The sequence below is a fragment of the Zea mays genome, chromosome 5, assembly GCF_902167145.1.
Source record: "Zea mays cultivar B73 chromosome 5, Zm-B73-REFERENCE-NAM-5.0, whole genome shotgun sequence".
Classification (NCBI taxonomy): domain Eukaryota; kingdom Viridiplantae; phylum Streptophyta; class Magnoliopsida; order Poales; family Poaceae; genus Zea; species Zea mays.
This window is the reverse complement of record NC_050100.1, coordinates 13,818,909-13,843,062: the sequence shown is the minus strand read 5'-3', so window position 1 is coordinate 13,843,062 and position 24,154 is coordinate 13,818,909. Positions and strand designations below refer to the sequence as shown.

Sequence of the window (24,154 nt, the reverse complement as noted above, 5' to 3'; positions counted from 1 at the left end):
CCACTTGAAGGTTCTTGAACTCGGACCCGTTGTCGCTCCTTATCTTCTTCACCTTGAGCTCAAACTCATTTTGAGCTCTTCTGAGGAAGCGCTTGAGGGTCCCTTGGGTTTCAGACTTATCCTGCAAAAAGAACACCCAAGTGAAGCGGGAAAAGTCATCAACAATAACTAGACCATACTTACTTCCTCCTTTGCTCAGATAGGCGACGGGTCCGAAGAGGTCCATATGCAGCAGCTCCAGGGGTCTTGAAGTGGTCATCACATTCTTGCTGTGATGTGCTCCTCCCACTTGTTTACCTGCTTGGCAAGCTGCACAAGGTCTATCTTTTTCGAATTGCACGTTAGTCAAACCTATCACGTGTTCTCCCTTTAGAAGCTTGTGAAGGTTCTTCATCCCCACATGTGCTAAGCGGCGATGCCACAGCCAGCCCATGCTAGTCTTAGCTATTAAGCATGCATCTAGACCGGCCTCTTCTTTTGCAAAATCAACTAAATAAAGTTTGCCGTCTAATACACCCTTAAAAGCTAGTGAACCATCACTTCTTCTAAAGACAGACACATCTACATTTGTAAATAGACAGTTATACCCCATGTTGCATAATTGACTAACAGATAGCAAATTATAACCAAGAGACTCAACTAAAAACACATTAGAGATAGAGTGCTCATTAGAAATTGCAATTTTACCTAACCCTTTTACCTTGCCTTGATTCCCATCACCGAATATAATTGAATCTTGGGAATCCTTATTCTTGACGTAGGAGGTGAACATTTTCTTCTCCCCCGTCATATGGTTTGTGCATCCGCTGTCGATAATCCAGCTTGAACCCCCGGATGCATAAACCTGCAAGGCAAATTTAGGCTTGGGACTTAGGTACCCAACTCTTGTTGGGTCCTACAAGGTTAGTGCAAATATCCTTAGGGACCCAAATGCAAGTTTTGTCTCCCTTGCATTTTGCCCCTAACTTCCTAGCAACTATCTTCCTATCCTTTCTACAAATAGCAAAGGAAGCATTTAAAGCACAATAAATTGTAGAAGGTTCATTTACTACTTTCCTAGGAGCATGAATAGCATTTCTCCTAGTCATACTTCTACCATGCATATAGGAGGAACTAGAAGCAGTCATGGCATAAGAATCATAAGCATGTGAATCAAAAGCATCATAACTTCTAAAAGCATTTCTAGAATTTTTCCTATCATGATACAAAAAGGCATGGTTCTTTTTAGCACTAGTAGCCATAGGGGCCTTCCCTTTCTCCTTAGCGGGAATGGGAGCCTTATGGCTTGTTAAGTTCTTGGCTTCCCTTTTGAAGCCAAGTCCATCCTTAATTGAGGGGTGTCTACCAATCGTGTAGGCATCCCTTGCAAATTTTAGTTTATTGAAATCATTCTTGCTAGTCTTAAGTTGGGTATTAAGACTAGCCAATTCCTCAGTTAGTTTGGAAATTGAAACTAAATGATCACTACAGGCATCAACATCGAAATCTTTACACCTAGTGCAAATCTTAACATGTTCTACACAAGATGTTGATTTACTAGATTTTTCTAGTTTAGCATTTAAATCATCATTTGTGCTCTTTAAACTAGCAATTGAATCATGACATGTAGACAACTCATAAGAAAGCATTTCATTTCTCTTAATCTCTAATGCAAGTGATTTTTGTGCTTCTACAAACTTGTCATGTTCTTCATACAACAAATCCTCTTGCTTTTCTAAAAGCACATTCTTATCATTCAAGGCATCAATCAATTCATTGATTTTGTCTATCTTAGATCTATCTAAGCCCTTGAATAAGCATGAATAGTCTATGTCATCATCATCACTAGACTCATTATCACTAGAAGAAGCATAAGTGGAGTCTCGAGTACTCACCTTCTTCTCCCTTGCCATAAGGCATGTGTGACGCTCGTTGGGGAAGAGGGATGACTTGTTGAAGGCGGTGGCGGCAAGTCCTTCATTGTCGGAGTCGGAGGAGCAATCCGAATCCCACTCCTTTCCGATGTGTGCCTCGCCCTTGGCCTTCTTGTAATTCTTCTTCTTTTCCCTCTTGTTCCCCTGTTCCTGGTCACTATCATTATCGGGGCAGTTAGCGATAAAATGACCAATCTTACCGCACTTGAAGCATGAGCGCTTCCCTTTTGTCTTGGTCTTGCTTGGCTGCCCCTTGTGACCTTTTAGCACCGTCTTGAAGCGTTTGATGATGAGAGCCATCTCTTCATCATTAAGTCCGGCCGCCTCAATTTGTGCCACCTTGCTAGGTAGCGCCTCCTTGCTTCTTGTTGCCTTGAGAGCAAGGGGTTGATGCTCGTTGATCGGTCCATTCAAGGCGTCGTCCACGTATCTTGCCTCCTTGATCATCATCCGCCCGCTTACGAATTTTCCGAGTACCTCCTCGGGCGTCATCTTCGTGTACCTGGGATTCTCACGAACATTGTTCACGAGATGAGGATCAAGAATGGTAAATGACCTTAGCATTAGGCGGACGACGTCGTGATCCGTCCATCGCGTGCTTCCGTAGCTCCTTATTTTGTTGATAAGGGTCTTGAGCCGGTTGTATGTTTGGGTTGGCTCCTCGCCCCTTATCATTGCAAACCTTCCAAGCTCGCCCTCCACCAACTCCATTTTAGTGAGCATGGTGATGTCGTTCCCCTCGTGAGAAATCTTGAGGGTGTCCCATATCTGCTTGGCATTGTCCAAGCCGCTCACCTTATTGTACTCGTCCCTGCACAAAGAGGCTAGCAACACAGTAGTAGCTTGTGCATTTTTATGAATTTGTTCATTAATAAGCATAGGGCTATCCGAGCTATCAAATTTCATTCCATTCTCTACAATCTCCCATATGCTTGGATGGAGAGAGAATAAGTGACTACGCATTTTGTGACTCCAAAATCCGTAGTATTCCCCATCGAAGTGTGGAGGTTTGCCAAGAGGAATGGAAAGCAAATGCGAATTAGAACTATGTGGAATACGAGAATAATCAAATGAAAAGTTCGAATTGACCGTCTTCCTGTAGTCGTTGTCGTCGTCCTTTTGGGAAGAAGTCGACTCATCGCTATCGTCGTAGTAGACGATCTCCTTGATGCGCCTTGTCTTCTTCTTCTTCCCATCTTTACGCTTGTGGCCCGAGCCCGAGTCAGTAGGCTTGTCATCCTTCGGCTCGTTGACGAAGGACTCCTTCTCTTTGTCGTTGATCACGATTCCCTTCCCCTTAGGATCCATCTCTTCGGGCGATTAGTCCCTTCTTGAAGAGAACGACTCTGATACCAATTGAGAGCACCTAGAGGGGGGGGTGAATAGGTGATCCTGTGAAACTTAAACTTATAGCCACAAAAACTTGTTAAGTGTTAGCACAATAATCGCCAAGTGGCTAGAGATGAGTCTCAACAAAACACAATACCACAAAAGATCAACACAGAGAAGACACAGTGGTTTATCCCGTGGTTCGGCCAAGTACAAAACTTGCCTACTCCACGTTGTGGCGTCCCAACGGACGAGAGTTGCACTCAACTCCTCTCAAGTGATCCAATGATCAACTTGAATACCACAGTGTTATGCTTTTCCTTTCAATATCCCGTTTGCGAGGAATCTCCACAACTTGGAGTCTCTCGCCCTTACACTTGAGATTCACAAAGAAATACGGAGTAAGGGAGGGAAGCAACACACACAAATCCCCAGTAAAATGCGCACACACACGGCCAAGAATCGAGCTCAAAAGACTATCTCAAAGTTCTCACTAGAACGGAGCTCGAATCACTGCAAATGACAAACGAATGCGCAAAGACTGAGTGTGGATGATCAAGAATGCTCTAAGGTTGCTTGGTGTATTCCTCCATGCGCCTAGGGGTCCCTTTTATAGCCCCAAGGCAGCTAGGAGCCGTTGAGAACAAATCTGGAAGGCCATCCTTGCCTTCTGTCGTCGGGCGCACCGGACAGTCCGGTGCACACCGGACACTGTCCGGTGCCCGATTTCCTTCCTAAAATGGCGCAGCCGCCCGTTGCCCGCCAGAGAGCCGTTGGCGCACAGGACATGTCCGGTGCACACCGGACAGTCCGGTGCCCCCTTCTAGCCGTTGGCTCGGCCACGTGTCACGCGCAGATCGCGCGGCCGACCGTTGGCCCGGCCGACCGTTGGCTCACCGGACAGTCCGGTGCACACCGGACAGTCCGGTGAATTATAGCCGTACACCGTCAGCGAATTCCCGAGAGCGGCTACTTCGGCCGAGGCAGCCTGGCGCACCGGACACTGTCCGGTGCACCACCGGACAGTCCGGTGCCCAGACCGAAACAGCCTCTTGGCTGTACACAGCCAACTCTTTTCTTTTCTTTTTTCTTCCTGTTTCCAATACTTAGACAAGTATATTAGTACACAAAACCAATGTACTAAGACTTAGAAACATACCTTTGCTCTTGATTTTCACTTTATTCATCCATAAACATGAATTCACATTTAAGCACTTGTGTTGGCACTCAATCACCAAAATACTTAGAAATGGCCCAAGGGCACATTTCCCTTTCAGGAACGATCTTGTAACGGAATCCCATCGGAGGGAGGCATCGAGCCCTCGGACCCCGTTGCCAGGGGACCGGGTCCGGCAGATCACCCGCAGGTACTTTTGGGCGTGCCTCTGGGCCCCTAGCCGACCCCCAACGAACGGGGCACGGACGTCCACTCGGATCACCCGCTTGCAGCTCACCGGAGACACCATGTTCGGTGCCCATCGAGGGTAACATGGCGCTCTCCCCCCCTCCTCCTTGCGGAAAGGCGACGCAGGGGCGTATGTAAAAAAGCCGAGTCTGTCCCTGATCGTCCTCTCGCCCTGTGCGGAGGCTCGGGGGCTGCTCTCGCAAACCCGGCTCCGGCCAGACCGTTGACAGCGTCAACATACCAGCCCGAGAGCTTGGGCCCCGACCGTGCACCCGGGCTATGGCCAGATCGCATGAGGGAACAACCAGACCAGCCGAAGCATTACGCAAGGCATTAAGACCTCGAAGGAGTGAAACCACTCCTCCGAGGCCTCGGGGGCTACACCCGGCGGGTGCGCTCGCGCGCACCCACCGGAACAAAATGCAACCGAGAAAGGCTGGTCCCCTTGCAAAAAAGTGCGACGAAACCCTCCAAGCGAGTGCTAACACTCCCTTCGAGGCTCGGGGGCTACTGTCGGGGACCATAATTAGGGGTACCCTCAAGACGCCTAATTCTCAGCTGGTAACCCCCATCAGCATAAAGCTGCAGAGGCCTGATGGGTGCGATTAAGTCAGGGATCAGTCCATACGAGTGACTCGATCACGCTTCGCCCGAGCCTAGCCTCGGCCAAGGGCAGCCGACCTCGAGGGACTTCCGTCTCGCCCGAGGCCCCCCTTTTAACGGCGGACGCATCTCCGGCTCGCCCGAGGCCTTGGCTTCGCTAAGAAGCAACCCTGACTAAATCGCCGCACCGACTGATCGAGTTGCAGGAGCATTTAACGCAAAGGTGGCCTGACACCTTTATCCTGACGCGCGCCCCCCGGCAGAGCCGAAGTGACCGCCGTCACTCCGCCGCACCACTGACCGGTCTGACAGAAGGACAGCGCCGCCTGCGCCACTCCGACTGCAGTGCCACTCGACAGAGTGAGTCTGACAGGCAGTCAGGCCTTGCCAAAGGCGCCATAGGAAGCTCCGCTCCGCCCGATCCAGGGCTCGGACTCAGGCTCAGCCCCGGAAGACGACGAACTCCGCTCCGCCCGACCCCAGGGCTCGGACTCGGGCTAAGACCCGGAAGACGGCGAACTCCGCTCCGCCCGACCCCAGGGCTCGGACTCGGGCTAAGGCCCGGAAGACGGCGAACTCCGCTCCGCCCGACCCCAGGGCTCGGACTCGGGCTAAGACCCGGAAGACGGCGAACTCCGCTCCGCTCGACCCCAGGGCTCGGACTCGGGATAAGACCCAGAAGACGGCGAACTCCGCTCCGCTCGACCCCAGGGCTCGGACTCGGGCTAAGACCCGGAAGACGACGAACTCCGCTCTGCCCGACCCCAAAGCTCGGACTCGGGCTGAGACCCGGAAGACGACGAACTCCGCTTCGCCCGACCCCAGGGCTCGGACTCCGCCCTGGCCTCTGCCGAACGACCTCCGCCTCGCCCGACCCAGGGGCTCGGGCTCGGCCTCGGCCACGGAAGACAGATTCGACCTCGGCTTCGGAGGAGCCCCCACGTCGCCCGACCTAGGGCACAGGCCCGCCACGTCAACGGGAAGCGCCATCGTCATCCTACCCCGAGCCGACTCGGGTCACGAAGAACAAGACCGGTGTCCCCTCTGGCTAGCTCCGCCAGATGGGCAATGATGGCGCCCCACAAGCTCTGTGACGACGACGGCTCTCAGCTCTCTTACGGAAGCAGGGGGACGTCAGCAAGGACTCGACCGCTCCGACAGCTGTCCCTCCGCCAGGCTCCATTGCTCCTCCGACAGCCACGACATCACGCCAGTAGGGTGCCAAGATCTCTCCGGCTGCCACATTGGCATGTACTTAGGGCGCTAGCTCTCCCTCCGCTAGACACGTAGCACTCTGCTACACCCCCATTGTACACCTGGATCCTCTCCTTACGCCTATAAAAGGAAGGACCAGGGCCTTCTTAGAGAAGGTTGGCCGCGCGGGGACGAGGACGGGACAGGCGCTCTCTTGGGGCCGCTCGCTTCCCTCACCCGCGTGGACGCTTGTAACCCCCCTACTGCAAGCGCACCCGACCTGGGCGCGGGACGAACACGAAGGCCGCGGGATCTCCACCTCTCTCACGCCCGTCTCCGGACACCTCGCCTCTCCCCCCTTCGCGCTCGCCCACGCGCTCGACCCATCTGGGCTGGGGCACGCGGCACACTCACTCGTCGGCTCGGAGACCCCCCGGTCTCGAAACGCCGACAATAGTGCATCAACATACTTTATAATTTGGAAGGTGGGAATCATTGTATAATAACTCATATGGCCTCCCCAAGCTCTAAGGGCATCTAGGCACGTACAACTTAAAGATCTCCAAACAGTTTTCTAGATATAGAAGACATCTAAGGAATTGTATGATACATTCATGAGTTTCTAAATAATTAATACAACTAAGAGACAATATATATAATTCTGAATAGTCTGTCCTTTTTTCACTTGGCTTTCTAGAGACCCATCGAGAGATCTCTTATTTTAATTGGGTTGTATATGCTATAAACAACGACGCCTCACAATCAAGCCGACATGTCCATGCATAGGGATGACAATGGGGAATTCCCGAAAATTTCCCTACGGGGATCCCCATGAATGCCTGCGGGGGATATTTCTTCCCCGTCTCTATTCCCAGCGGGGATAAATCCCCTTGTCCCCGCGGGGATCCCAGTGCCCGCTTAAATTATAATCATGACGTACTTCATATGTTATTAATACAAAACATTATCACATGTAAGAAACCATTATGTGTATATAAAAAAACACATTTGTACAATAACTGATCTTTTGATAAGATAATTATTTATTTTTAACATTAACTATTATATAAAACATCATCACATGCAAGTTTAACGGGCCCCGCGGGGAACGAGGCTTGTATAAGAGGGGATTTAATCCTCTCCAATACTTCTCAATCCACTTTAGACCGAACAAGTCGGGATGAAATTTTCCCATCCCCATCCCCTAGCGCAAGTTTGTATCTATATTTTTTGGGCCCAGAGCAATACACTGACCGAGGCCTTTCTTTCTTGAACTTTTCATAGCAATATTTTTTCCCAACTTTTGGAAACATGGTGATAAAATTGATCTCTCTATATTTATGAGTAACAAACATAGCCACATTAATTAATTAAGCTAGTAGGTACCTAGTAATTAATGAATATACTATTTAATTAATGAGGTTTTAGTTTATTGTAATTGCTAGTGACGACAGTAAAAAAATGTTAATTAGATTGGCTAATAGCCTAATACATACGTGGTGATGCGGTTGGAATCAACTGATGGCCAAGTCTCCACCTCCGTATGTAGGTTTAAATTTTTGCTCTATGGGCATCTTTGTTTCAGTTTTTTCCTCGGCTTCTGGCCACCAAAAGCTAGTGACTACCGTCAAATACTTCGTTTTTCAGACTGCTTCTGTAATTAAAAACCATTCAAAATCACCATGGACACATATTCGTTCGATTTGTTGTAATATTACTAATCCGTCACTTCATAGATCTTGAACCTTATGGATGCATTTATATTTTACTCCGCATGTAATCCATTCTACTCATATATAGATTCTCAGAAAAGATGATTAGAAAAAAAAAACCGAAACAAAAGTCCCTATGTCACGTGTCGCCGTCTCTAGAGTCCGGATCGAGGGCCCGGGCGATCCATCCCTCATCCTTGGTACTGTACTCTGGTCTCTGGTAGGCTGGTGGCCTGTGGCCACGAAAACTCCCGAGCCCGGGGCGCAAAGTTCCGCGGCGAAAACTGATTGTGAACTCACGCTGTCACGCAAGCGCACGAGGGCAAAGTGGCAAACCGCTGTCCGCGCCCGACGCCCCCCGTGCCCATATGCGACGCGCGGGTGCGCCGTGCGCGAGACGGCGAGAGCCACTCGACCGTTCCGCGTGGGGCTCTGGGCCGCGGGAGCTGCAGCCTGCAGCTGTAGCCAGAGCAGGCAGGCACGGTCGGTACGTGTGAGGCGGGCTGCACAGCGCGCCTGACGGCTGGGCCTGCTTGGGCGAGCGCGCGTTGGCGTTGCGGGGTCGCCATTCGATTCGCACGAGGCGCAGAGCGCGGGGGATTGGTATTGGCTGGCCACCGCCTGTAGCCCTCTCCTGATCTTCCTCTCGCCTCCCTCCTCTGCCTCTGCGCTTCACTTCAATTCTCCTCCTCGCCGAGCGGGAGCGCCGAGAGAGATGCGACCGCGATGCCCCCACTCGTCCCCTCCCAGCTCCTACCACCAATCCCAACCCTGATCCTACCCGCGCCACCTCGCCTCTCCTGCCGCCGCCGCCGCCACCCGCCCGCACCGCTCGCCGCGTCGTCGTCCTCCTCCGCGTCCCCGCACTCCAGGCAACCATACCGCCGCCGCCGCCTTGAAGCCCAGCGGCAGACACCGACGCCTGCGCCGCGCCCGCCCTCCCAGCCAAAGCCGCCTCCGCGCCACGCAAATGCCACCGCGTCCCGCGCTCGGGGCCAGGAGGAGCTGGAGGCGGCGATTTACGACTTCATGTGCCGCTCCGCCAAGCCGGGAGCCTTCCCCACCCGCGAGGAGCTCGTCGCGGCGGGCCGCTCCGACCTCGCGGATGCCGTCGCGTCCAGCGGGGGCTGGCTCTCCCTCGGCTGGTCCTCCACCGCCGCGGAGGGGCCCGCGACGATGGCTGCGCCGCGCTCATCGGGCGGGGGCCACCCTGACTACCCGCCCGAGACGGGCGTGTATTACCGTGGTGACCTAGCGCCGGGCTCAGTGGATGACTCCGAGTGGTGGGTGGCTGGGATTGCTGTGCTCCGCTGTGTCGTTCTATAGTTCTATGTCATGCGCGATGGCTCGCTGAATTTCGCTGTTTCCGATGCAGGGAGGAGGAGGAGGAGGACGACGACGAAGAGGAGGCGTCATCATCTGGGCGGGAGCCGGAAACAGAGGAGACCAGGTGGGCGCATGCTGAAGCTCAAAGCTGGTTCAATCCCGTGGTGCTCTGCTGGCTAATCATGTTATTCACGGTTGTTGTCGCGAGGTCAGGTTCAAATCAGGAATCGAGGGGATGCTCACCAGGCTGCAGAAGGATAGGGAGCAAGCGCGGCCACCTCCACGGAGTAGTACCCACGACACACGGGAACAAAGTGATGATGATGGTATGTGGGTTTAAATTCTCACAGAGTATGAGTTCTTCAGGAACATAACTTGTTTCTAATTGTGCAGAGTTAGTAGTACTTCCTTTGCCAAACTCTAATATGTCTGACGATTTGTCGGTTGTCCATTTAAGGCTACACAGCAAACGTAACCTTTTTGTCTGCCTAGTGAAATTGAATAGTGACAGCAATTTGTGGTTATTCTGTGATCCGTCGTAGCAGTAGCACTGATGTTCATGTGTTCACGGTTCACACCATTCACGTTATGATTGAATTTTTGGCTAATTGCAAAAGCACCACTGAGTTATTTTTTTTGTTCTTTTTTCCTTTGCATCAACGGAAGGTTCACAGCAGTTAGTTTCAGCCTGCCCTCAAGTGAGCTATGAACTGAAAACAACTGATTTAGCTTAGCTAGTACTCTGCACTATATCTTCTGTCTCCATCTTTGATCATTGCGTCCCATTTTTTTATATTTAACAAAACTGATGCAACTATGTTGCATATGTACAGCTTTAGCTGGCAACAGTGGCGCTCCTAGTCATATAGCGGCTGGCGGCAGACATATTCGAAGGGTACCTGAGAATGGAAGTGTCCGTGGATCTCATTATCAAAATGGAATAATAGAGGGCAACAACACCTTAGAGAGTTCGAGCAATGATGCATGGAAAACATGGACCCTTGGCAAGGGTGGTTTATCTCATTTTGAAGGTTATACGTCTGCTTCTCATCTTTATTCTATAGTGCATCATATTTGTTACATAATTGCTTGTTTGATATATTTAATTTCTGCAGTGGCTGAGGTCCTACCTACTGAAAGAAGAAAATTATCCCAACATGGTGACATTGCATCTGTGCAAAATGATGTTCAAAGGTCATCTAATGGTGTGGCTGTAAGTGATTATCCTAGTGATGGTGTTGGCACTGAAAGAGATGAGATACATTCACGTCTTCAAAGTCTGGAATTGGACCTTTCTTCTGCTCTGAAGACATTAAGATCAAGATTTGATAAAGTCTTATCACATATGGTGTGTATCTCTTCAAATTATCAAATTCCCCGTTTAAAAAGTTTTACTGCATTCACTTTTCTTTACCTGTCCACAGTTGCTAGGACTTTACATGGTAGAACTGACCTGCTATGTTTAATTTTATTTGATGTACACCAACAAACCTGACCCCCACCCACACATAGTCATCATGGGAAGCTTCTGATTAGGGGTGGTAATGGATCACGATCCAAATGTTTCTTCACAATAAGTTAGAGCTCTTAATTAATTTTAGTTCAAAAATGAATAGGAATAGAGCCCGATTCGATCCTTAATTTTTATAGTGTAAAATCTAGAGCCCATTACAACCCCTATATACACTCTGAGTAAGTAATGATATCTTCACGAACACCTAACTGTCATTAAAACACTGGGCACACAAATGCACAAATGATTGCAGTTGACAGTAGAGGATGACCCATTTCAGTGTTGAGTGTTTTCTCTCTGTAGTTAGCTACAAATCAGTTGATGTTTCAAAATTTTCAGAAGCGCAATATGGCACAATAAGCAAACAGTGTCAGTAATGACCTCAGGAAATTGTTAATGTTTCTAGAGGCATTGTACATGCGAGCTGTATTCTAAATATCTTGTTTCCTTTTCCATTTAAATGGTGATAGAACATCTGTCTTAGTTACATTTCTGAGATGTTTCTCATTTTAAACATATTAATGGGATTATATTTATCTCTCTAAGGCTTTCTTAGTCTGTTGTTTACTTTTTCAGTCAAATAGTAATGGAGCAACTGTGCTAGATGACATCTCTGATGATTGGGAACTTGAGGAGACAAAGGTAATGCAAGCTCAGGAGGAGCTTAGATCAATCCGGGCCAAAATAGCTGTGTTAGAAGGGAAGATCGCACTTGAGATAATGTATGCCCTCATATTAATCATCTATGCTTCATATTTCATCTCATTCTCTCCTACTTACTCTATTATAAATATATCACATAATCAGTGAAAGGAACAAAATAATTGAAGATAAACAAAGGAGGCTTGATGAAGTTGAGAAAGCACTGAATGAGCTCCGTACTGTTTGTATTATGTGGGCCAACCCTGCTACAGATGTTTTGCTGGTTGGGTCCTTTGATGGCTGGACAAGCCAAGTAAGTGCCTACTCCAAAGTCCAACCTGTGTCGTAAAAACTGAAAATTTACTAAGGTATTACAAGATATGTGCGCATTCATATAATACTCTTTTGTTGTTGTTGTTGTTGTTGTTGTCGTCGTCGTCGTCGTCGTCGTCGTCGTCGTCCTTAGTATTCTGTTAAGTTTATTCTAATAAATTTAGGTGTCGTTAAAGAGATGTCACCTGTAGGTTCTGCCATTCTTTTTTTAGCAAACATTTTTTGTTGTTGTTGTCCTTAATATTATACTCCCTCTGTCCCAAATTATAATTCGTTTGAATTTTTTTAGATCAAGTTTGACCGGCTCGTTTTATTAAAAAAAATTGCGAAAAATTGAAAAATCAAAGCTAAAATTACAGTATATTATATGCTAAACAATACCACAGTACAAATTCATAATAATTGTGATTTTTTTTAATAAGACGAGTCGGTCAAACTTAGGGCAAAAAAGTCAAATGAATTATAAATTGGAACGGAGGGAGTATTAAATTTATCTAATAAATGTAGGTGTTATTAAAGAGATGATAGCTTCTGACTCTCGTAGGCCTCAAATGTTGAATAGAAGCGAACAACAATTACTATTATTTTTAATTATGCTAATGAGGACTAGAACTCGAGACATCTACCTTTGAATCAAAAAGTTGCATGCACCAACTAATCCAACCTAAAAGTTTAAGCTGATAGAGCAAGGTGTACTCTAACATGTTTGTTACAAAAGTGACTTGCTACTGCCGAGGATGGTGAGAGGAAATCCTAGACAACGCTAGAACGCACAACCATCTACGTGATATTACATAGAAAACGTGACAACCACAATATCAAAGGTCTCCCAAGCGTTCAACAGAACGAGCAGGCAGCCAACCCCATTACCTGCGGCAATCCAACAGTTACATTCTTCATCTGCCATACCGATCGCTTGCAGCAAAGAACGGCAGGTTTCAACAGGACTGATAAGATCAGTTGTTGCAAAAGACTGCTAATTGGAAACTTGTATGGCTGGTGACTGGTGTGTCCACACATCTCAATCACATTATAAAAGGGTGCTAGATAAAACCTTCTCCACTAATTATTATGGAACTATTTGCTTTAGACCGATAGAGTAGTTTAAGGTTTGATTTATGTCACACATTAGTACTACTCCTGTTCCTAAATACAAGTCATTCTAGGATTCATTCAGGTGAAAAGTTTTAAATATTAACCATTACATGATGAGTTAGGTAGATTGACAGGATAATATTGGTGTTGGTAGATTCATCTTGAAAAGCACTTCGTAATATGTTTTTCAATAACATTTTTCATAGAATTTGCTACTCAAAGTTCCACCTCATAGATTGTCAATATCTAAAACAACTTATATTTCAATAGCTATGAGAAGTGCATAATTTATATATCTGCTTTGAATCATGTGTGTCCACACTCCACACATTTTTAGCTTCATGATAGCGCATAGCGTGATGCCTTGGTCACATCCTAGAACAAGAAATATATTTTGTTGTTTATTACTGCTGATTAGCAGCTTAATTGCTTGCGAGTCAGAACACTTATCTGTAGGACCGTAGGTCTTTGTATGGTTGTGCTGGATTTATCAGACTTTTCTTAATGGTTAGTAAGTGGGTATAATATTGCTGAGTTCAATGAGGTTCACAGTTCACCAATCCATGCTTGCCGTCCTTTTAAGGACCTAAGCAGATTTTGAACCAGAACATTACTTCGATTCTGTTTCCAAGCAACAAATGCAAAGTCGATTTTTGCAAGTCATATTTGGTGTAGGAAATCTATTGATGCTAGTGTAACTCTCTGCTTGCATGGTGATATCCATATATTTGAAAGATAATCCACATATGTTCTTATTCCTCATTGCCATCTCATTTCTAAGGATATAATAATCTAGTTTTAAACATCACTGCAGAGAAAGTTGGAAAGATCAGAAAACGGCATGTTTTCCTTAAATCTGAGACTGTACCCTGGTAGATATGAGGTAATCATCTGCCCTTTTTACTCCCAATCTATATGCTTACATCATCTGATAGTTTCCAACTGTTCTCCAGATTAAGTTTATCGTTGACGGTGTTTGGAAGAATGATCCGCTGCGACCCACCGTGCATAACAATGGGCATGAAAACAACCTTCTGCTTGTCACTTGACTTGAAGTTTGCACCCGGTAGCATTTTTGTAGATCATTTGCCTAGCACCTTGTCGGTCCCCCATGTAACTAATCAACTTTCCCTTCAATTTTTTCTTTCTTTTCTAGATAGGTGTGTGCAACATAAACAGTGTAGGGTGTTATTGAAACCTGTTGAGATAGGAGAAGGAAGTAGATGCATATTCTTTTGTTCCCATCGTTCTCCCCGGTGTTGGTCCAGCTTCATGATTTTGTTTAACAATGTTGTGATGTACATATGCAGTGAGGTGGTCTATTATCGAAATTATTTCAAAATTTGTTTGCAGGAGTTACATTATCGTCGTTCTAACCCCCACATAGAATGCAGCTAAGAATCGCCGGGGGGATTTTGTTTACGGTGGGAAGGGATTTCTTCCAGTGAAGGTAAAAGCATCCTAGGGTCAATTTTATCTTTGTTGCCTCTGGGCATGAAGCTATGTATATGTAACTGAAGTGCTGAAACTGAACGATGATCAGGTACGGCATTCGTTTATCCAGGTCTGCGTCACTGAAGTGCTGAAGGCATGTCATCGGAGTAAATGCTTGTAATCATAAGCTGGTCGGTAACTGTGCTAAACTTTCATTCAAGCTTACATCCATTTGTATTTCAGTTTAACCACTTACAAATTACAAAAAACCAACTATTTTGTTTCTTTCTCCTCTTTCATCAGCCACTTGATCATCCTATAGATTCAAATGAAAGGACCAGTAACAAAGGTATAAAGTAATAAACAAAAAAGAGAGAGGCCATAACATAATTATCCAACCCCACCAACCTGTCCAACCATGAGAGAGACGATATATGGTCACCTCGGCGGATCAGTTGCTGGTTCCCTTGAACCTGTACCACCTGGCGCAGATGACGAAGTAGATGAGATTAAAGACGCCGATGCCTGCGATGGTCCAGTAGAAGAGGTCGAGGCGGCCCTTGTTGAGGTCCTGCGCCAGCCAGTTCTGCCCGGACCCCGTGGTCCGGTGCACGATGGTCACCAGGAAGCCACTGAGGTAGTTGCCGAGTGCCAGGTTGCAGAATGCGAGCGCCCCCGCCACGCTCCGCATGTGCTCCGGGATCTCCTTGTAGTAGAACTCAATCTGGCTGATGAGGTTGAATGCCTCCGATAGGCCCAGGATCATGAGCTGCGGCACCATCCACAGGCTGGACATGGCCGAGATGGCCCCGCCGGTGATGGTGGTTCCGAGCGTCGGCTGGCTGAGCGCGATGGCACGGCGCCGGTCCTCGACGATGGCAGAGATGACCATGGCGACGGTGGAGAGCGCGATGCCGATGCCCTGGCGCTGGAGCAGCGTGAACCCCTCTTCCTTGCCGGTTATCTTCCGGAGCTTGGGCAGCAGGAGGCGGTCGTAGAACGGGATCCACAGCGTCTGCGCGAGCATGGCGAAGACGGTGAAGGACGCGGCGGGGATCTGGAAGCCGGCGCCGCCGAGGTGGCGGTCGGACTGCAGCGCCGAGAGCACCACGTACGTGGACTGCTGCACCACGGCGACGTAGTAGATGATCCCCGTGGACCAGACGGGCACGATGCGGATGAGGCACTTGACCTCCTCCACCTGCTGCACGCTGCAGAGCCTCCAGGGGTCCGCGGGCGCGGCGCCGCCGGGGCGCAACTCGTCCTGGGACGCCACGATGGCCGCCTTGTCGAGGCAGCGGAACTGGTCCGTGTGCGCGAGCTGGGTGACGATGGCGCTGGTGTGCGGCGGGTCGAAGAGGTCCTGCTTCGGGTCCTTGGGCTGCTTCAGCGACCGCTTCTTGAGCGCGGCCGACAGCACCTGCACGACGCTGGTGAAGGGGCTCCCCTCGGGCTTCACCCGCACGTAGAGGCGCGTGCCCATGAAGAAGAGCACGCAGGCCAGGAACATGAGCGCCGTGGGGATGCCCAGCCCGATGGGCCAGCTCACGTTGCTCTGCACGTAGATGATGACGGTGGCGGAGATCATCATGGCCGCCGTGAACGTGAAGTAGTACCAGTTGAAGAAGCTGTTGATGCCGCGCTTGCCGGACTCCGTGTGGGGGTCGAACTGGTCGGCGCCGAAGGGCATGCTGCAGGGGCGGATCCCCGCCGAGCCCAGCACCAGGAACGCGAAGGCGACGAAGAGCACCGCGAACTGGTACGACGTTGCCTTCTCGCAGGTCTCCCCCACGCTGCACTCCGGCGGGTGAAGGCTGTCCGCGCCGGCCGTAAGCGTCAGCAGGAACATGCCCTGGTGGTGGATGCATGGAATGGAACCAACGAGTGAGCAGCATGCCAACATGGCAACATTGTAGTTAGTTTACTATGCGTGTTTGAGTCGGAGGGACTAGGGAGCGCAGGTCTGGTTGAACATTTCCGTACGCATCGAATCAGGTGTACGTAACGTAAGACAGAATCACGAGTCTTTGGTCATGGGCTCATGGCCCATTTGTGCTCCCTAGCACGTGTAAAGCCCAGGCCAACGATCTCTCCTTCCTGCCGTACGCGCTCCAAATTTCCCAACGGCCCAACCCTGTAGCAGATGCTAGGAAAGACAAAGACCTCGTTCTCCGCCGTGGCCACTGCAATGACCCAACCGTCGCCGGCTACAGGACAGAGTGTTACCGGCGAAGAGAGGCCTGCCATGGTTTGCTGTGTCACGGTCCACGAATGGGTGGCTCCTATTGTCGCCTCTCAGTCTGTGAATGTAGCTGTCAATCTGTCATTGTGCGGCTACAGGTTGTTGGCGGTCACTTCGTAGACAGAGATGTCTGGAATCCTGACTACGGATAAGGTAACCGAACCATTTGGGCGCACATGGAGGCCACAATCCACATGAGAACAAGCACAGCAGCTTCGTTTTATAGCCATTGCATAGGGGACCTCGGTGGAATTGGAAATCCGAATACTACTACTTCTCAAGAAGCGGAAGAGAGATCTCCTCTCGAGTCTGGGCTGGACCTCGACACTACTATTATTTTATATACGAGATGGGATCCGGACAGCGGACACTACGCCCGCATCACGTGTTCTGGCTGCGCCGGCGCTGCTCCTAGTCCTAGCCGCCGCCTGGTCCAGACTCCCAGAGCCCAGCCAGACCCACACAACACAAGCATTCCCGTACCGACTACCGAGACGGAACCCCCACCGACGCATCCTGCCCGTGTGCAGTGACCGCTCAGCGCCCACCCACCCACCCAGCCCCCCACTGCCGTGCACGTGCACGGCTCCGACGCCACCGCTCCGGTCGCCCGACACCACGCGTGTAATCGTGCCGGTTCCGCGTCCTACGGCCTACCGGCGTCGCAAGCGAACAAAACCGGCGGCGCGACCGCGAGGACGCCTCCCACGCGGCCGTGTGGTGTGGGCAGGCAGGGCACCGGATCTCCGTCCCCACCGCACCGCCGACGCAACGCGGACGCAGCTCCTGTCTGGCCGGTGGGCATCTGGGCCACACGACCCGGCCAGGAGGACGAGCGCACCTGCACGTAGAGATGATAATAATAGACTCTAATTTTTTGACTATAAAGTTTAATGGTCGGACTCTATTTTTACTTATTTTTAAACTAATATTAATTACAAACCATAAATAAATATTTGAATCGTGATTCATTATTACCCCCAACCTCCACGGCTGCACCCGCTCCCTTCCCAGTTCCCACAGGCCACAGCTAATGGTCACCATGATAACAAGCAGATGGATTTTTAGGGCACTACAATACGGCTTAGCGCGGCGCTAATCATGAGTGTCTGGTGCTAACCGTGGGGTGGAGTATAATTAAAGGCAGCCCTTTGCCATGCTGATTTGTGGAATTAAAAGTGCAAAGTGCAGCACGCGAGGCTAAGGGTCTGTTTGGTTGGGCTGTGGCTGTGAAAAAAGTTGTTGTGGGCTATGAGCTGTGGAAAAAGCTGCTGTAGGTTGTAAGCTGTTAAAAAGCTAAAAACCGTTTGGTGGAAACCACTAAAAATCGTTTGGTGGAAACCACTAAAAATCGTTAAAAAATCTTCGATATATGTTTTCATAGTTCCATCTGAAAAGCCACTTAAAGCAGGTCCAGAGATGCTTTCAGATTTGCACTACGAGAAAGTCGGCTTTTAGAAAAAGCTACTTCCTGGATCCAGCCCTTTGGTTGACTTTTGGCTTTTAGGGGGGCAAAAGTCAAACCAAACACATCCTAAGGCTAGCTAGCAAGCCAAGGCCAACAAACGCGGGTAGGTTTTGTTTTGGATGCAATGCTGTGATATTTAGCTCACCCACCGTGTTGGATGTGACTAATCACTAAGCGTGCTTGCTTTTTTATTATTATTTTGACACTTGAAAAAAAAAATCTACAGATGCAGCATGGCGCGGAAGCTTCTGCAGGCTGTGCGTTCTGTCAGAAAAAAAGTGCATAAGGAATCCTAAACAACCATATACATGTGTAAGATAAGACAGTGTCTTCTCGGCACATATATATTAGAAATCCCTATAGATAAATATGTGCAGGGTGCTGAGCTGAATCGGTGAAGACTAATCGGGGGAGAGAAATTAAACCGGGACTCGAACAACACCAATCCAACCACCAATTTGACCCGTTAAGACGCAGGGTTGGTAGCTGATCCGTACTACGCATTCTCTACACGTCAATTGAGAGTGTGTATGGTAGGGATCTAGAGTCTTATAAAAATGTCTCAGATCTAAATTTGTATCGAAACGTTTCTGATAACGAAACAGAGCCACTTTGACTTCGTGAGATCAAATATTAGTACACAGGCAGCTTGTTCGAATGTGCAGCAAGGTCAGCTCGTTGCTCGTGTGTTTCATGATTTTTGCAAACCAACTTGAGCTAGCCAGATTAGCTCTCTCCAGACCTGGTAAAAGCTAACCTCGCCCAGAGCGAGGTGAGCTAAGGTAGTATAAGGCAGCAGCAAAACCAAACACGCCCGCCGCTCGTCCAGATTCTCGGAGAAGAAGCGACCACGAGGAGCCAGTGAGCGAGCGTGCACGTGTGCGCTCGTCCCATGTGCCGCCCGCCATCTTGTCTTCTCCGATCCAGCGGAAGGAGTCGTGGGGAGGGAAGAAAAACAAAGGAAAGAGTGAGTCCAGCTCGTCGCAAGCCGGGACACAGCGAAGAGGCCACCAACCCCACCGTCGTCATCGCAAAAAGCTGAATCTGATCGGCCGCGGGCAGCCTAACACGAAGGAACCCGTCAACCACCCTGCCCGGCCGCTGAACTCCACCACCCACCCCCGAATCCGGACCCGGCCGCAACGACGACAGACAGACGGACGTCGTCGCGAATTAAGGCAACACGCGTACAAGAGGGGGGGCGGAGATGGCGCTTACGATGAGGGAGGCTATGGAAGCGATGGCGAGCGCGAGGTAGCGGCCGAGGTAGGCGTCGGAGAGGAAGGCGCCGACGATGGGGGCGAGGCTGGTGGTGCCGTTGAGCCCGTTGAGCAGCGTGGCCGCGTCCACGCTCCGCATGTGGAACACCTGCGTCAGGTACACCAGCAGGTTGGCCGACGTGCCCAGCGTCCCCAGCTTCTCGAACGTCTCGTTCCCTGCACGTACGCCGTACGGGCACGCGACAGCAATTCAGTTCAGCAGTCAGTGTCTGTGTCACCCGGCCGCCGCCACCACCATTGCCATTGGCAGCGCCAGGCACACAACGCGAGAGAAGAGAGAGAGAGAGACAGAGAGAGGTAGCTGGCAGCAAGCGCACGCACCGATGATGAAGGGCATGGCCTTCCAGCCGTGGTACTTGACGGCGGGGCGCGGGCTCTCCGCCTCACCGCCGCCGCCGCCGTTCTCCATCTTGTCCACGTCCATGCTCTTGAGCTTCCGGAGCACCTCCTCGTCGTCCCGCCCGCCGCCGACGAGCATTCCCGCGTCGGCCGGCTGCTGCTCAGCTCCCTCTCCTCCTCTTCTTCCCCGGGGGAGGCGAGGCGAGGCGAGGCGAGAGGAGTTGTGGTCTCTCTCTCTCTCTCTCTGGCGCCTGTCAGTAATGAGAAGAGCATCATATGCCTACTATACCGGTTTATAAAAAAGGCCTCCCCAATCCAATCCCACCAGTCCACCTCCACCACCACACCACCCAGGCCAGGCAACAGTGGCGTTGCGGTCGGTCAGAGTCAGTCACGGGGTCCAGCAGTGGCTCGGGAATTCTTTTCTATCATTATTTTATTTCCCCCCACCCGCTCCTCCACCACCCTGACATTGTGTTTTATCACATCCTGGTCCTCCACTCCCCACGCTGCCTTCGTCTGCGTCTCGTCGTCCCCCCAACTTCTGAAAGCGACCTGGGGTCAGGTCAGGGTGGGCAGCAGATCTGAATCCACCATAGCTGCTGTTGCGCGCATGTACGACGGGCTCTGGTGGTCGCCTGTCGCTGTTACAAGTTGGCAAGGAAGGGTGGTGCCTTTGAGTCCGGCCAACGCAACAAGGCGAGTTCATGGCGCGGGCAATCGAGTTGCGTTGCGGTCAACAAGTGGTGCCGTCGTCGTCCTCGTCGGGTCTAGGGTTTTCGGAACCATGCATTTGCTGCCTTCACACACCTTCCAAAAACTCTCTGCTTTAGTTTCACCCGCTAGAAGTCATCGATCGTCGTATCGTCTGCCGTGGCCTATACGGGAAACGTGATGTTCTCTGAAAGGCATTTCTCTGGCAGGCACGAGGAAGGGGGATGGTTTCGACTTTCGAGTGCGTGTGTGTGTGTGTTCAAACAGTACACCATTATTGTCGGTTCGCATTGTTCGTCCACAATGGTTGGTCACTGGCTATATTAATAGTAATAATATCTCAAAAGCCTTCTTCACTTCACATGCCCATTTTTAGGTGGCGTCGTCGATCCATCCTGCCCGCGGCTTTGTTTATCCATCGGCGCTTTAGTCGTTACGGATCGACCTAACCTGACAACAACGCATCAAATGTAGTTTTTTCCCGTAGTATTATATTGGCGCATATATTACTCCTTCCATCCTAATAAATTATAAAGGCATTCTGGTTTTCTTGAGAAGGCGAGATATTTCGAATTTAACTAAATTTATACAGTAAAAATAATATCTATATTTTTTTCATTATTCGTTTTCTATAATATACATGTTTGATGTTATAGTTTTTTATAAATTTAATTACCAAAATGTTTTATTTTTTAAAAAATAAATTGGAATATATCTTGTAATTTAGGATACAGCCAAAGGGGAGGGGGGCACGTTTTGTGACAGGGGAGGGGGTCACGTTTTGGTTTAACAGTTTACCTTCTCTGCTGCTATTGGATTTAGATGGAAGATTTTCTAAAGGAGTTATTGGATAAGGATTTGAAAGAGTTTAGGTACCGAGAAGCCCGCCTTATATAATCAGTCGTCGTAGTATTATCGACGAGTGAGCCCGTGACTGCTGACAGCCAGCTGGCTACTTGAATTAGTCTTACTATCCAATCCTGATGATCTGATACATATCAGATCGGGTCAAATAATAAAGATTCACAGACGCCATTTTTAATTTGCATTGTTTTTTTTTAATTTGGCTTGTGAGGAACCTGTTCCAGATCTGAGGCATCCGATGGCGCGGCTCCTGTCTTGGAACCATCTTTGGCCTCACCTGTGCAGCGCAACGACGTTGGAAGGAAGGCTGCCTGAAACGCCGTCCCTACGTACGTGCCTGCAGCGCGGTCGACTGCTGTGCGAATCTGTATGCACGCCTGCGTCGTCGTTGCGGCCCACTGTACGTGCATGGTGTGCGTGGCTCTACTACCTCTCTGATGACAACGTGGGGAAACGGCAACCTGGCCTGCCTGGACCCGGGTCCTTTGCGGGCGGTAGGACGGTAGGACCCGATCAACCAAGTCGGAGACCAATCCCGGCCCGCTCCCTCTCGCCTCTCAAGGGTTCGGCTGAGTAGTTGGAGGCTGCTGGACTGGACCGCAGGGCCAGCCGCTGCCTGGGTTGCTAGTTGCTTCAACACCCCGCACGCACGCACGCACGCAGGGTTCGTTGCTGCAGTTGTTGGCAGATTTGTCTCCACGCCACCGGACGCTGTCCTATCCGAACGAACCAGGGGCGGATTTGAAGGGGGCTGGAGGCTCCACCCCCCTCCTACACATCCATACAAAGGTGTAGGGTACAAGAGAATAGAGGACCAAGAAGAAGCAGAGAGAAATTAAACCTCCCATTTTATTGAAGAAAAGAGGTAAAAAGATAGAGTATAAGTAAGGAGTAGGAAGAAAAGAAGAAGAAGAAGAAATAAACGTTCTCTGCTAGCTTGTGCTACCTCCACAATTGGTCACTAGAAAACAGTGACGAATCTAGTAAAAAATTATTGTCGAGGTCATCAAGGTCAGGTTTACTACATGATACATTTTTTCTTGAACTTTAACGGTGTTTTCTAAAGGGTTTATAAATTTTATCGGGGTCAGATAACACTGACAAACACCGGCCCATGTTAGAAAATCAGCTTCTCCCTAAACTCGTTCCTGAATCTGCCGCTGATCTTAACCGAACAATAACCATCCGAACAAAGCTTCTTACTAAAATGCGAGTACCAAGCTACGCACCACCGGATTGGCTATCAATCTGGGGTGTTGTGATTACTGATTAGGTAACTGACAATGTATTCCTAACGGTCGTCGTCGGTGGTGAAGCCAAGTTGGTTGGAGAGATTGACTTGCTGTGTTGTGTTAATGGTCTTCAATTAATGCTAGATGACCATGCTGTATATACTATGGTTGTGGAGAAGCCCATGTCTGTATTAAGATGCTAATAAGCACTTTTGCTAAGGTGGCACTGGATATTTGGTTCGATATATATCTACTTGGTAGGATTTTCGATGTACGAATCTTCTGAGACAGAAGTCGATCGGGCTTGAGTTCTAAGGACAGAAATCTTTTAGGTAATACCATGCATCTCGAGGCACTTGAGAAACCGTAACAAAACAAATGTAACCGTCGATGCATATATTGGTCTGATCACTGCTGAGCATTCTACGCACTGTACGTTTTTGGTGCAGCCAGAGAGCACGAAAACGAGTCGATACCAACCTTTGGAACGTACAAGAGTAGCAAATGTGGCGGTCTTTGATTCTCCGCACTGCAGTGGCGGAGGACCCCAAAAAGTTAAAGATTCGACAAACTCGATCACGTTGATAGTAAAATTAGTACGTCTTTCGTTGAAATGATTTGTGCGTTTATATTGAACCAAAGTCAACAAACAACAATGGAAAATGGTTCGGCTTTCTGAGTTGGGACTGTGCAATTGCCTTGTTCGTTTTATATCGATTACACTCGAAACCGTTCTATCCGATCAAAGTTTATCAATAAATTAGTAAAGTAATCCGGTCAGAAACTATTTAGGCCACCCAATCTGTAAGAAACGAAAAGGGCATCGGTCAGCTGTGTGTTGGGCAGGCAACAGGGGCCAGCAGTCCAGCACTCAACAGGGGCCAACATGGCCGCTCTCACGGTCTCACCAGCATCGGCAAAATCCCGGCTTGCGATCAGCGTCTCTGCGTGCTGCGTTGGTATTGGGGAAACAAACCGGCGAGCTGCGGTCGATGGTGTGTCATCCGCTCCGCTGGCTATAAAACCTAGATTTCTGGCAGGCGAACAATTGATTGTATTCTACAATAACGGCGCTAGAAGGCCGGAAAGCCCATACGCGGCAAGCCACAGCCAGCCCACAATCCACAGGTCCGAAGGCCGAACAACAATGGATTGGATCATCTAAACCATTTTTGCACTCCGGAGTCAACGGCGCTACATGGCTGCGCCCGCCCATTCAGCGAGTCGGCGCAAGAGCAAGATATTGGGGCTGTTTGGTTCAGCTTTTTTCTGACCAGCTTTTCTGAAAATCTGGCTGTGGAGAGAATTTGGTTGTGTCGAGAATCTGAGTATCATTACGATTACGTGTGGAGGAAGATAAAGTTGTTCATAGGGCTTAGGATCTAGAAAGTGACGGATTTCTACTATTACAACGACTCAACCGATTATATGTTTATGTTGATTTTGGATGATTTTTGCCCCAACGAATTTTATAGAAGCTGGCTGAAAAGCTGAGCGTTTGGCAGTCCGCAGCAGC

At 49.4% G+C, this 24,154-nt stretch overlaps 2 protein-coding genes across 3 annotated transcripts; one reads left to right on the top strand and one right to left on the bottom strand.

Annotated features, from left to right (window-relative positions):
* Window positions 1-8,557: 8,557 nt before the first annotated feature.
* Window positions 8,558-14,409, top strand: LOC103625980 (protein FLOURY ENDOSPERM 6, chloroplastic). The gene is made up of 9 exons (XM_020537899.3): window positions 8,558-9,439; window positions 9,532-9,606; window positions 9,696-9,808; window positions 10,316-10,513; window positions 10,598-10,830; window positions 11,572-11,717; window positions 11,803-11,950; window positions 13,880-13,948; window positions 14,019-14,409. Exons 1-9 carry the CDS (start codon window positions 8,883-8,885, stop codon window positions 14,112-14,114), a joined length of 1,635 nt encoding a protein of 544 aa, XP_020393488.1. The 5' UTR covers window positions 8,558-8,882; the 3' UTR covers window positions 14,115-14,409.
* Window positions 14,410-14,671: 262 nt separating this feature from the next.
* Window positions 14,672-22,304, bottom strand: LOC100191455 (uncharacterized). Of its 2 annotated transcripts, none has more exons than XM_035967648.1 (3): window positions 19,811-22,304; window positions 19,428-19,645; window positions 14,672-17,582 (listed from the first exon to the last, which is right to left on the bottom strand). In XM_035967648.1, the coding sequence occupies exon 3, from the start codon at window positions 16,400-16,402 to the stop codon at window positions 14,951-14,953; it is 1,452 nt and encodes a 483-aa protein (XP_035823541.1). In that variant the 5' UTR covers window positions 16,403-17,582; window positions 19,428-19,645; window positions 19,811-22,304; the 3' UTR covers window positions 14,672-14,950.
* Between the last annotated feature and the right edge of the window lie 1,850 nt (window positions 22,305-24,154).

Coding starts and splice junctions, on each gene's coding strand:
- LOC103625980 (XM_020537899.3), top strand. CDS start 8,883: ATGCCCCCACTCGTCCCCTCCCAGCTCCTACCACCAATCCCAACCCTG. Junction 10,831..11,571: donor ATAAAGTCTTATCACATATG/GTGTGTATCTCT, acceptor TTACTTTTTCAG/TCAAATAGTAATGGAGCAAC. Junction 13,949..14,018: donor TGTACCCTGGTAGATATGAG/GTAATCATCTGC, acceptor ACTGTTCTCCAG/ATTAAGTTTATCGTTGACGG.
- LOC100191455 (XM_035967648.1), bottom strand. CDS start 16,402: ATGTTGGCATGCTGCTCACTCGTTGGTTCCATTCCATGCATCCACCAC.